General features: G+C 49.2%; 1 protein-coding gene across 2 annotated transcripts in view; it reads left to right on the forward strand.

The window, feature by feature from the left end:
• Positions 1-13,838, forward strand: part of BPHL (biphenyl hydrolase like) — a 37,207-nt gene that overhangs the window by 3,106 nt on the left and 20,263 nt on the right. For both annotated transcript variants that reach the window (XM_081143629.1, XM_081143630.1), the window contains exons 2-4: positions 3,457-3,560; positions 5,901-6,067; positions 7,354-7,507. In XM_081143629.1, coding sequence (XP_080999755.1) covers positions 3,457-3,560; positions 5,901-6,067; positions 7,354-7,507 — 425 coding nt within the window. The remainder of the gene's footprint in view (positions 1-3,456; positions 3,561-5,900; positions 6,068-7,353; positions 7,508-13,838) is intronic.

Below are 13,838 nucleotides of genomic sequence, written 5' to 3' on the forward strand. Positions count from 1 at the left end.
CCCGCAACCAGGACATGTACCCTGATGGGGAATCAAACCCCGATCGCCTGGATCCCAGGTTGACGCTCAACCGCTGAGCCACGCCCAGCCCAGCATAATTAAATTTTTTAAAAATATATCTTTATTGATTTAAGAGAGGAAGAGAGAGGGGGGGAGAGAGACTCCTGCACACCCACTACCAGGGATCGAGCCCTCAACTTGGGCATGTGTCCTGACCAGGAATCAAACCGCAGTCTCCTAGGTCCCAGGCGGATGCTCAGCCGCTGAGCCACGCTGGCCAGGCATAATTAAAATTTATTAGGCATTTAAAAAATGTTTTGCCAGATGATTCAGATCTAAGTTTGAGCTCCACTGACATAGTGGGAGACAGGAAATGCTCTGATAGAAAGGAGCTAAGTGGGCAGCTGTGTGGATGTTGGTGAAGACATGGGGGATTCATGTCTGCCACCTGCAGCCCCAGGGTCTCCTGTATCCTACTGTTCTGTCATAATACTTGGCAAACTGCATAGTACCTGCTGGTTGCAGGTTTCATCATCTGTCTTCCCTGCCAGCCTCCAAGCCACATGGAGTGCCCAGGCAAAGCAGGTGTTCACGAAATGAATGGATGAGTGAGTGAATGAGTAGTACAGCAGGGTGTGCCGTTCAGAGAGCACACGCCCGGTTCTGCCCCAGTTACGGAATGGGGTTCTCCCAGCCTTGTCCTCGGCAGGGGTGGTTTTACTCTCCCGGGGCAGCTCTGATGAGCACGCCTGCTTAGGAACGCAGGGTTAGAGACGCGGTTGTTAGGGGAGATAGTAGAGAAAGACAAAACGACTGCCCGAGGAAAGGGGTTTTTTTGTTCTTTAAATTTTCTGAAGTTTCTATCTTTTTCCTGCCTGAGAGTTTGGGAAACTTGGTATCTTGAGTATAGTTCAAGTAATAAGCACATGTCAGGGCCCTGCAAGGCCTGGTCTCTGCAGCACTCTTTCCTTCGGTGTGACTGCCCGCCACCTAGGCCCCTTGGCAAGCTGGAGAGAAACGGACTTAAGCCCCTCAGTAACGATTATTTTTTAAAATAAAACAGTTTTTCTTATGTTTGAAATTGATTTGCATTTAATTTACTTTTGTTCATAAGCAGTCCTCTGTCGTGTTTCCGCAGATGAGATTGGTGACAATAGAGGTGCCTCTGCTGGGATCACATAGAGGATGCTGATGACAGGGCACTAGGCCATTCCTTTCCCCTGAGCTGCAGACCCCGCCACTGCTCAGCCGCCCATGCGCTCCCTCTTTCCCCACACTCCTGCCAGGCTGAGCTCTGCCCGTCCCCATGCGTGTCCTTGCTCTTGTGCCTGCGGCCACACTCCCTCCGCTGTTAGAATCACCCGTCCGCCATATTCTTGGAAGTTCATCTCAGATGCTGCCGTCTCGCTCTTCAACAAATAACCTCTGCCCAGCCCTGCTGTGATCTCTGTCTCCTCTAAAGCTGCCTTCAGAGCCTCTGCCCTGGTAGTCTCAGACGTCACGTGCCAAAGTGCCCCATTGTAGACTACCTGGCTTTATTTCTGTATTATTAGCAACCAAAAGAATATGGGGTAGGGATAATAATGACAGGAAAATTTGGAGTGGGGAATCAAAACAGCTACAGCAAAGTACAGAGGGAAAGGAGAGGGTTTTTATTAACAGAGATGAAAGCTGAAGGGAAGGAAGCCTGTTTGAGCCCCTGCCCTAGGGCCGGCTCCCAGGTCCCTGGAGAGGCACAGACAGACAGACAGCAACACCCGGTAGTGAAAACCACTGGCTTGGACATTGACAAAGGTGGGTGGGGGCTCTTCTGATTGAGCATAACATCTTCACTGTACAAAATTACTTTTCCAAGCAAGGAAGGGAACCCCTCAAAATTCTTTAGGGCACAGGAGTAAGAAAAGTACACGACGTGACTATAGTGAGCTATGCACAGCCAGCCATCTCTGGGGAGCTGCCGCATGCCTGTGAGGTGAACACAGGCAATGCTGATAACCTGTGCCTGCAGCTCTTCCCTCAGTCCCAACCTACCCCTCCCTGAGGGTCTGCACGTGAATCTATCTTCATCTTTCCTCTAGTAGATGCTGAGGAAAGCGAATGTGTCCATAAAGAAATGTTTGCTGAAGTGAACATTAGTAGAGCATTATTTGCTTTATCTTGACCCTAGAGCCGTCTTGACAGAAGTGAATTAGGAGCAGGACGTTGATAATGGGTAAGGGCAGTGTCACTGTGACACCACCCTGCCCATGGTTTTATTACTGCTCCCCCCTAATATTCTATACGTAATGAGCTTATGTTACGTCAGGCCTTAATACCAACCCATTCTGTCATGTTCTCCAGAAGTTGCGTGTTAAGACTTGATGTACCTTTGTTCAGTATATTTGTTCCAGCATCTGTCCTGGCATGCCATAATATCCCTTCCTAAAGTCACCCAGCCATCCGGGAAATTGGTGGGGAGGCTGCTGGAACCTGATGCAGGGGCCTTGTGTATCGCAGCCCAGGTGCCCAGAGTGTCTGGGAGAGCAGCTGAAAAGAGTAATCAGAACAGGGCACCCGGTATGGCACACACATCAGTCAGAGCAGACCCTGGCAGTAGCTCTAGCCTAAGACCCCTCTCTGTGCCATGCATGTGCAGTTAGGTTCTGCATCATGAGAGGTCTTGGGCCAAGGAGGGTTGGCAGCAGGGGGAGGGCCCTTGAGATGAGAGCTTATGGACCCAGCTAGGAATTGTACCAGTGACTTTGGTGCACAGGACAACACCCAACCAACTGAGCCACACCAGCAAGGGCAGGACCCAGCTACTTAACAAACAATACAAGTATTTCAGCATCTTAAACAGCAGTCTGGCCATACCAGTGCAGATACGCATTCCTAACTCGAGCCCTACTGCAACTGGCTAGAGAACATGAGAGATCATATGCCTGAAGGACAGCCTTGAGATCGAGGCCTTCCCTGTGGACCCCGGAGACCAGTCTCATCCTGGGGAATGCTGATGAGGCAGCTGCAGGTCAAGGTCGCTCCTCTGGACCCACTAAGTTTCTGATGATGGCCCAGGCCTGTTCTGTGGATGCTCACCCTCAGTTCCATTGTTTGGAGCCCCACGTCAGCCTGCACACTGGTACCACTGGCTTCCAGCTCCTAGGGCATGCACCCATGGGCCTGTATGGCTGCTGATTTGAGCAAGCCTCTTGGTACTTTCGTAGAGTACGCCCTGAGTTGGTGACTTAGGATATTCAAACATGAAAACAGTTCTGATTTGCAGTCTAGTAAGGAAGATGTCCTTTTTTAGGTTTGGAAAACTGAAGCACAAATCAAAGTAGTTTAACCCTATCCTTAACCCTTGAGAAGCCTGCGGAGGGCACTGGAGCTGTCTCCTGCACTAAAGGGCAGTTTTGTGTTATTAGATCAGCACTACCAACAATAATTTTCCTTTGGGGTGGGGCTTCTCTGTTCTAGCACCTCGGTAACCTCTGCCAAAGTGGCTGTGAACGGTGTCCACCTGCATTACCTGCGGACCGGAGAGGGCGAGCACGCCGTCCTGCTGCTTCCTGGAATGCTGGGTCTGCACGGTTTTCCTGGACTGCTTTCGCATGCAGTGGGATCTACGAGGCTTTCACAAGAGTAGTGGCCAAATGCTGATTGATTGTTTTAGTGCTTTGCAGAAATACTTTTAAGTAATATTTGCTACAATCAGTGCTAGGTGATTTAGAAAGATAACTTTCTGCTGTATGTATTTTTCATTCCTTTAAATGCCTGTGTTTTCCCTGCAAGTACACTGTGTGGTTAGTTGTCTACAGTTTGGGAGGCTGACAGGTCAGGGAAAGGGTGTGGGACAAAGGTATAGAAAGATGACGGAGTGACAGACCATCCCAGGTTGCCTGGGATTCAGGGTTTTCCAGGATGGGAGACTTTCAGTGCTGAAAGATGCTTGACTGTGTTCAATTAAAATAAGAGCTAAGAACAAAACTGAGCTTAAAGGCTTTTTAAAAATCAAAATTAGATCAATGTGAATGGAGTATTGTAAAGCCAGCCGAATCTCAGTCTTATTTTCAGGATAAGTGGTTTCAATGTAGAAAGTTCAGGGGGAAGTTTTCTAGTGATCTCAGGACATCTCAGATTTGGTTTTAAGGGTCTTGGTACTGGGTTGCTTTGTTTAGTTTAATAATTCCACTTTATACTTATTTCCTTATGATTTGCTTCTTTCTCCTAAAGTTTTTCAGTTGATGGCTCCACCTGATTGGCCCTCAGCTGATTGTGGTAACATTGTGGCTATCGAGGCACCCTTGTTTAGACAGTATTTAGTATATTTTTTTCCCTTAAGCTGTTGTAATGAAGGAGGACATTTACTCCAATGGCTGATTTGATCCAAGTTACCTATAAAAGTAATGAATAATTTGTCAGCTTAGATTTTCATTATTGCAGTATTACAATCATTATCCAGGTATAAAAATCTTCTGACAATTTAATTTTTGTTTATGTAAAGCATTAACCTGATTTAAAAATCAAACAATGAGATTCTCTCTCAAGATCCCCTATTGGGCCCACCCAGCTCCCAGTTCCCCTCTCCACAGGCAGCCAGTGTGGATGTGTTTCCTTCTCAGCTGTCACATGCTGGTAACTGTTCTGCAAGAATTGTTTAAGTTTAGTATTCTTTGCACTGCTCTTCAGATGTACAGCTGTGTGCCAGAAAGCAGTGCTATTACTTCTGAAACTCGTCTTGAGATAGACTGTTCCCTTTCCTTCCTTCGGCCTCCAGCCCCTCCAGCACAGGGACTGTAGAGAAGCTTTGCCTTTCAGAGTGGTAGGCTGAAGCCTGAAATCCATTTATGTTCTTAGCTCGGGTTTTCTGGATGATTTACCTGAAGTGGAGAAAGGTATGTCTTGTCAGGAACAAGGATAACGTCAGGTGACCTTGCACCATCTTGAAAGACATTTTCTAATACAACTAGTTTATCAAGCAAGGTGTTCAGTATCTATTTATGGCCTGAGCTATGAGTCCTCAGAAACCAAGCAGACCTTAAAAATACAGTGCGGCCTGGCTGGGTGTGGCTCAGTGGTTGAACATTGACCTATGAACCAGGAGGTCACGGTTCGATTCCCAGTCAGGGCACATGCCTGCGTTGCAGGCTCCATCCCCAGTCGGGGACATGCAGGAGGCAGCCGGTTAATGACTCTCATCATCGATGTTTCTCTCTCTTTCTCCCTCTCTCCCTTCCTCTCTCTGAAATCAATAAAGATATATTTAATAAGTAAATAAAATACAGTACTGGTTTGGCCCTGGACACGCAACTGCCAGTCAAGTCCGCCACTGACTTTTAATAAAATAATTTGTTTCTTTCACACCCTGCCCTCCCCCATCATTTCTGTGTTTGATTTTCTGGTTTCTAGTTATAACCCCAAAAACCTTCAGGGCTATTCACATTAGCTTAGTAAAACAACGTTTGAGATTTTAGAATTCTACTGTGAGTAACGTGGGTAGATCAAATCATAAGTTTGTCCACAGATATCGGAATCTCTCTCACTTGTAATCGTCATTTTTTTAAAAAAAGAAAAGAATAACTCAGAAGCATATAATATCAACAAGTCTGTTGTGTGTAGTTTCATGATTTATGTTTTAAGCGAAGATTACACTGAAGAGGTATCAGAAGTGCAGCACCTGAATGACAGCCGAATGAAGGGCCTCTGTCTTTCTCAAAGTAGCCCCTAGGGAGAGGTAAGAGGCAGGCCTGAGCTCCTGGGGAAAGGAAGTCAGCCTCTGGTGAACGGATCCTGTCCCGCAAGCAGGTGCCTTTGCTGAGTAGAAACTGGTTACTTTAAGATTGGAATTATTTCTTTTGTTACGGTAATGGTTTTGAAACAATGAAAGCATTCACCTGAATTAATCAAGTGGCTATTTTTAGGAAGTGGAGAGACCGATTTTGGACCTCAGATTAAAAACCTAAATAAGAAGCTCTTCACAGTGGTTGCGTGGGATCCTCGAGGTTATGGACGTTCCAGACCCCCAGATCGAGATTTCCCGGGGGACTTTTTTGAAAGGGATGCAAAAGATGCTGTTGATTTGATGAAGGTGCGTCTCTTAGGGAGGACCCCAAGGGAGGGAGGATGGCAGGGCTTGTCTTCATTTATTTTTTTTTGTTTTTATTTCTACAAGGGCAATACCATTCGATTCCTCTAGGAAATTTTAAAAGTTCAAATAGGTATAAAGAAGAAAGTAGAAATATCCCACAATCCAACTATGTAGAGACACCACTCCCAAGCCTTTGAGCCTCTGCCCTTCTGGCCAGTCTCATTACATATATAAGTAGACAGTTTTATGTTAGTGGCATTAGACTGTACCTACTGTTTTTCCAACTCACTATTTCATCGAACAGTTTGATACTCCAAACTGAGCCACACTGCTGGGCTGAGCTTCAGCAGTGGTATATAGGCGTATAGTATTTCATTGTATGGAGGTACTATTTCTTATTTCACCTCTCTTCTAATGGTAGATAACTTAATTTTTAAGTTGCTCTTTTTTGGTGATTATAAACAGCAGTGCAGTGAACATTTGTTGTCTGTGGACATTTTAGTTCTCGGGCTTTTTGCTATTATAACAATGCTGCTGTGACATCCAGGACCTGCCTCCTGGTGCACATGCGTAAGAGTTTCATACATGTTTAGGAGAAGGCTTTCTGGGTTACAGAAGATGCACATGTCCGTTCTACACGGTAGTACCAAGTTGTTACCCATAGTAGTTATCTCAGTTTATCAGAAACTACCCTGAACTGGTATTTATTAATTCCTTAACTTAAATTTCCCCAATTGTTCCATTTTTACTTCTAGACAGCATCTCAGGTGTAATCTTTGTTCACTGTCCTTGTGACACACACTTTTGGAGCCTGATTGGCTCCCCATTACCCCATTCTCTCCAGACGCCCTCCAACTGCTTCTTCACTGTGTTGCAGTTGGGGCTTTACCAGGTGGGATGGTATCACCTCACCCAGTCCCCTTCTAGTCTGCACAGATGATCTCAGCGTCTGCTCTGGTGTCCACGAGCACACACATTATTGGCCCTGTCCAAGTACAGCTGATCTCCATTGTTTCCAGGTGCTTGAGGTTTTATCCAACCAGAAGTAGTTCCTTCAAAATTAAAAATAATACTATGGAATTAGTTTTTATGACAATTATATTTCATCAAACTACTTGAGAGAAAACATTTATGTCACCAAATGTTGGACTCTAGGATTTTTCATTAATTACCAGTTGACACTCCAAACCCCACAGCTGTATCGATACTGTTAATTGTTGATTATTGGGTTTTTGAACAGAGAGGAGCAATGACCTGTGCTGTGCTGTTTGCTGTGTTTATCACAGACGCTGAAGTTTAAGAAGGTCTCTCTGCTGGGGTGGAGTGATGGTGGTATAACAGCCCTCATTGCTGCTGCAAAATACCCATCCTACATCCACAAGATGGTGATTTGGGGGGCCAATGCCTACGTGACCGAGGAAGATGAGATGATTTACCAAGGTAGGCTCCATGAACGGGAGGCGTCATGATGAGTAGCACTCCCCCCCCCAAGTTCTTATTTGAAATGTGCTGATAAGCTACGTCTCATCCTCTCCCAGTCTCAATTCTAAGGCAGGAAGAATAACTTCTAAAAGTAGTGCGATTCTAAAGAACTTAATAAACTGATGAACAGAATAGGTTCAATGACATGGGAGCATAGATGAGACTGATGAATGTCAGAGGGATGGAGGAGGGCAGGTGGGTGGAGGGGGAAAGGGTAACTAAAGAATTTATATACATATAGGCACAACCCAAGGACATGGACTATGATGGGGAGAGGGACTGGGGAGGGGGAAGGAACGGAGTGGAACTGGGGAGAAAAAGGGACATCTGTAATATTTTAAACAAAAATAAAATTTAAAAAAATAAATTAAAAATAAAAATAATAAAAGTAGTGTGATTTCACCAGTCTGTTTTAAAGCTTTCTCTTTCCAGAATTGCTACTTCTCTGATTCAGGAAAGGGCTAAATCAGTATTTGCATTTTCTCCTGATAGTGAACTTCAAGGATGGAGAGGTTTGATGTGAAGTATCATTCATATCCTGACTTAAAATAACGTGGGTGCAAAAGGGAACATTGTATTCAAATATGAAACCTTGTATCTTGATCAAGAATTTCTGTGCTATTCACATTTTTTGAAGTTGCCCTTCAGGCTCATCTTTAAGGTTTTTAGAGACATGAAAACAAGGGCCAGATCCAGCTCACTAAGTGTTTGTGAGGCCCAGGCACCGATGGGGAGGCTGGCGAGGCGAGTCCTGGGGACCAGTGTGGGGTGTCCGTCTTCCCCGCCATTTCCGCCTCCACTCCCAGCGATGCTGCCCGGGCTGGACTGGTGGCCACTGACACATTGGCGACTGTTGGTTACAACTAGGTACCAGTCATGGAATTTCAGTTGGCAATTCAGGAGTTGCTTACTCTCCAGCAGGCTGCCCAAATTGAGACCTCTGCGCTCTGGGGAGGAGAGAAGGGCATATAAGGATCTGGGGGTCCCTGGGGCACAAAGTGAAATTGGCCTGGCCACCCTGCCCCCACCCCAGGCTGGCCTGGCCCACCAGGACCCTTCTCATCAGGCCAGGAACTTTCTGTCCTGAGTGTGTTTCTTACCTCAGGCAGCTAGGGCCAGGCTAGGATCAGAAGTTTCTCTCCTCTATCTATATAATATCTTCAGTTTTGCCTCTTGGCCCACACAGCCTAAAATATTTACTCCCTGGTTCTTTACAGGAATAGTTTGCAGGCTCGTGCACTAGAATATTATAAGTCTAGCCTTTCTCAGCTCTTCTGCAGTTCACATGACTTAAGCAAGCTATCTAATGGCAGTGTTTCAGTGTAGAATCTTAGTTCCTGACAGTTTCTGTTTGGTAAAGAACTATGAAACTCTTAAGTGATAAGTCTGATTTAGATACCAATCCCAGTCGGTACTCCAGCCTGTCCTTACTGTATCCCCACCTGGTCCCAAAGAGAGTGGCTGTCTTCTGCAAACTAAGCCATTCTGCTTTGCAGCTGGTCCTTTCCCTCCCGCTGCCTCTAGGACAGGGTGCCTCCCTCTCCTGACTTCTCTCCCTGGACCTTTCCCTCAGCCCTCAAAGGTAGGCATGGTTCCTCCTCCAAAAGGCTGCCCTTCTTACCTGTAGTTACTACCTTACAACTCTTTGTTCTTTCGTACAATCCTGTGGAAACAGTTGTCCTGTGGAAAGAGTTGTCTGCACTCTGCTCCTACACATGCTCCTTGCATTCCTTCTTTAGTCCATTCTGGCCCATACTGAAACGTTCTCATTGAGATAAGTATAATCTCCTTACTGTCAAGTCCAGTGGATTCTTTTAGAGTTGTTCATGGTGTTCCCTTGTTACTCTCTTTTTCCTTGCGGTGGCCTTCCACAGTTTATAAGAAGCACCTGATAATTTAACCCCAAGATTGCTGGCTCCTCTAATTCAAACAGCCCCTCTGTTCAAACTGCAGACAAAATAAGCTACTCCCAAGGCTACATTATTGCATCCCCTCCTCCTGCTGTTTTCACAGCTCAGGGATAATTCCCACCAAGGAGTTAGTAGGAAGTGCCCTTCCCCCCTCCCCTCAAACAAGCCTCCTTTGACCTCTTCATCACTTTTGCTCTGAGCATGTTTTACAGGCCTGGAAACAATACTGATAAGACACCTCCCTAGGACACCTGTTGGGCTGTCTCCTGGAAAGCAACCAAAGGGTAACTTTTCAAGACAGCCCCTGGTATCTGTTCAACTTCAAGACATCCCACCCTTCCCTCCTTGTTGCTTAGCAATAGGCCCTGCTTAAAAAGGGAAGCTCCCTTTGTTTCATGCCCTTGCGCTGATTAGCAATGCCCTGGCCCTTTCCCTGGGTGGCGGGTGGAGGAAGTAAATAAACTTCCTCTCTGCGTCTCTTCTTTTAGTTGTGAATTCTTTCACAGCTGTATGGCCAAACCCTAACACCTGCCCTGATAACACAGCTGGGAGGTGGCACTTCCGGTCTGACTGATGGTCAGGCTTTTAGCCTCACCACGGTCACCTGGTGCTCTGCATCTTCCTGTGTTATTCCTTCATTCTGTCTGCAGTCCGCCTTCCCTCCCCTCCTCCTGCCAGGCTCCAGGTCCACACCCTCATTCACGTCTGGTATGGTGTAAATCTCACAATATATTACTTAAACATCCTTCAAGGTCCCCCATAGCTTTCTGGATAAGTAAAATTCAAACTCCTCAGCTCTGCTCACTGAGTCTGTGACCCAGGACCCTCTGTCTTTCTAGATCCATCTCCCACTGCTTTTGTCTTGCCCACACACCCATCCTTCCCTCAGCACCTGAGAACCCCTGAAGTTCTGGCCATAGGGCAGGTTCTCTGCCTCTGTGCCACTGTAGCGGAAAAGACTCAGGCCGTACACCGGAGGAGGCGAAAGGAGACCTTTATTAACGCATGCGGTCCCGGAGGAGGCAGTCTCCAAATTCTGGGCCGCGAACAAAGGGCTTGGGTCAGCTTTATAGGGTCGGAGGTCCGGCCTGCTTTTTGGCACGAAAATAGTGGGCGGGGTTACAGAGGTCAGATGAGGTTACATGTACATTCAGGCAGGTAAGCTGAGACCTGAAATGGGGAGTCTTCCTAAAATGGCGGCGGTTCCTGCCTCATTTCCCCCCTCTGATGCCATTGTTGCTGCAGCAATTATTGCATCATGATCCACGTCCCTCTCCTCCGGGTCTTCAGTTTCCCAGAGTCTACAGTAATGGACCTGCTGAAGGGCTAGAATCTTGGCGGTGGCCCTTCTGGTAACAGTGGTTTCTAGGGCCCGGATGGCCGTTCTAATTACATACGGCCTGATAGATATTCCTATTAGGATGATAAGAACGGGCCCGATTAACGGAACGAGCCACCGGACCCAGGCCTGAGTGTCTAGGCCCCAATTCCAGTTCCTAGCCTCCTCTCTGCCTCTCTGTGTTACTTTACTTTCTGTGTAGCGCATATGCTGGCCAGGTTGGGGAAGTAGTGATATTTCTTTAGCAAGGCCTCAGGGACGTTTTCCCTAGATGAGTCAGGGTGTGGCGTTGCCTCCCTAGATTGCTCGCCTGGGTCTGGGGCACACACAGACGCCCATCCGGCAGTTCCCAGATGCCAGTCGTAGTCTGAGTACACCCCGTCTGGATCGCCCACTTTTATTCCTCAGAAGTATAGTCCGATTGCGTAGGGCTGAGATCTAACACGGCTCCTTCTAGAGCTGGAGCGGCGGCTGGGGCACTTGCACCCTGGGCTGCTTCCTTAGCCGCTTGATCTGCCCGCCAGTTTCCTTTTGCTGTTTCTGTTCCTTCTCTCTGGTGCCCTCGGCAATGGATTACTGCCACCTTGGCCGGAGCCCATGCTGCCTCTAGCGGTCTAAGAACTTCAGCCCTATTTTTAATGTCCTTCCCCTCGGCGGTAAGTAGTCCTCTCTCCCGGTAGATGGCGCCGTGGATGTGTGCAGTGGCGGAGGCATCCCGGGAATCTGTGTATATACTGACCTTCCTCCCTTCCGACAACTCTAGGGCCCTGATTAATGCCCACAGGTCTGCCCTCCACGCCGACCACCCAGCTGGTAGGGGTTTTGCCTCTAGTGTTTCTTTCTAGTTTCTCATAGGGGCGGTGCTCCTCTCCCCTGGGAATGAGGACTGCCATCACAGACGGTGCCCCGACCTGTAAGTGGGCTTTCCCTGATGGCTGAAAGGGGATCTGGGCCCCTAGTTTGGCCAGCAGGTCCCATCCCAGGAGTGGGACTGGGCACTCTGGGAGGTACAGGAATTCATGTCTCACTTGATGGCCCCCTAATTCTACTGTTCGGGCTTGGCAGAACCTCTATGGGCCACTCAATAGTCCGATTGCCCCTATAATGGAGATCTCACGCCCCGACGGGGGGGCTATGGCAGTGGTTACCATGGAGTGCTCAGCTCCTGTGTCTACTGTGAAAGGGAGAGTTTGGCCCCCCACAGTTAACTTGACCATGGGCTCGTGGGGGCCAAGATTAGGGAGCCTGGTCTGTCCTAGTCTGAGTCCGTGCCCGTCAGGCTGAGGACAGTTGGGGCGGGGGTCTCAGGCTGAGGAGCACCCTGGATCTGCCTCTTCTTCTTCCTGTTGGGGCACTCCCTTTTCCAGTGGACCCTCGGGGTCAAATGGCGTATAAATTTGGTGTGCCTCACACAGTCGCTCGTAGAAATCTCCCGGGGATTCATCTGGTTGTTGGGTCACATTGGCGACTTTAGACATATTGGTGGGCCTTCTGGCTCCTGCTCGGACGCCCCGGAGGAGGGCTTCTCGATACCTCTGCAGCGCCGCCCTGCCCTCTTCGGGGTGGTGGTCCCATTCTGGCTGGATTTCTGGCGCAGCCGTTCTGGCCCACTGTGCCGGGTCTAGTGTCCCCACTGGTGCCGTGGTTTCCAGGTGTTGGAGGGCCCCCTGGAGTATGCGCCGGCGCTCCTCTGTACTGAATAGGGTGAGGAGTAGCTCACGGCAGTTGTACCACGTGGGCCAGTGAGTTTGCATAATCGACTCCATAAGGCTGATTAAGGCCTGCGGTTTTTCAGAGTACGAGGGAGGGTGATGCTTCCAGTTGAGGAGATCTGCAGTAGTGAAAGGCTGATAGTAGACTATCGTACGCCCTGGTAGCTCAGTCCCATCGGGCCCGACTTGCGGGGGCCCTTGGGTCTCCCTTAAGGGTAGCTGTAGGGCCAGCTTGGGACGGCGTCTGGTTGCCATTGGTGAGGCTGGGACTGCTTCCACCTGACACTGTGGTGAAACTGACGGGGGGGGGGCGTTTCTAGTTCCAAGGCCTTTGGTTCCGGAGCGTTCGGTTCCGGGGCTCTCGGCTCTGGGGTGTAAGGCGGGGATGTGCTAAATGGCGGCTCTTCCTCTGGGTCACTCCTGTAGATTGGCGGGTGCCGGCCTTCCCTAGGGCAGGCCACTAGTATTCGGGGAGCCTTCTTCTTGGCCCCGGTGACCCCGACGGTTCGGGGCGTCTGTTTCTGGCACTGGCGAAGCCAACTCAGTAGCTCCCGGGCTAGTTCCTGCCACCTGTCTGTGTATGTGTACCGGTCGGGATGTCCTGGCTTCCCTGTCACTACTAGGTATACTGCCCGGATGATCCCCAGATTAAGAGTTCCCTCAGGGGCCCAGCCTACCCCGAATGACGGCCACTCGTCCGAGCAGAAAGTGTCGAGCTGATCCGGGGTCACCGAGGGGTCCTGTCCCCTGAACCGGTCAAAGTTCCTAAGCATACAACCTAATACCGTTGATGAGGTGCCCCCCATAGCTCTTCCTTCCCACGTCGGCGCAGACAAACAAGGGGATTCAGGTCGCCTTCCTGGCCGCTCCCCTCGCGGGGATTTAGGTGCCTCTTAGCTTTGGCAGGTCAGTATAAACCCCTGACCCGGATCAGACTCGCAGGGAGGGACGGGGTCCCCCAGAGTCTGACGCTGCCCTGAGCCGTATGAGGTCACCACGGAACCGCAGGTTGGGGCCCACTCAGACTCCGTGGGCGAGTGCCCGTGGAGCCGCACAGACATTCACTCACTCACCCGCACGCTCCAGTCAAGTGAGTCTAGACATCCCCGCCCGATAGGATGTCCCTGCCTGTGGCCAAAGGGCCAAGAGAGGTGATCAGTCTCTCCTTCCACCCAGAGGGTGGGCCTGGTCTCGGGCTCCTGTTCCCCAGGGCATTCACTGGTTCCGAAGAGATCTCGTCCCATGTCCAGATCCGTTCGTCCTCCCCCGGCAGCCCGGGTGGGTGGACTCCGCGGGTGGCTGTCCACGGGGCTCTGGACGGGCCGGGA

This window comes from Miniopterus schreibersii (genome assembly GCF_964146895.1).
Source record: "Miniopterus schreibersii genome assembly, chromosome: 8".
In the NCBI taxonomy this organism is placed as follows: domain Eukaryota; kingdom Metazoa; phylum Chordata; class Mammalia; order Chiroptera; family Miniopteridae; genus Miniopterus; species Miniopterus schreibersii.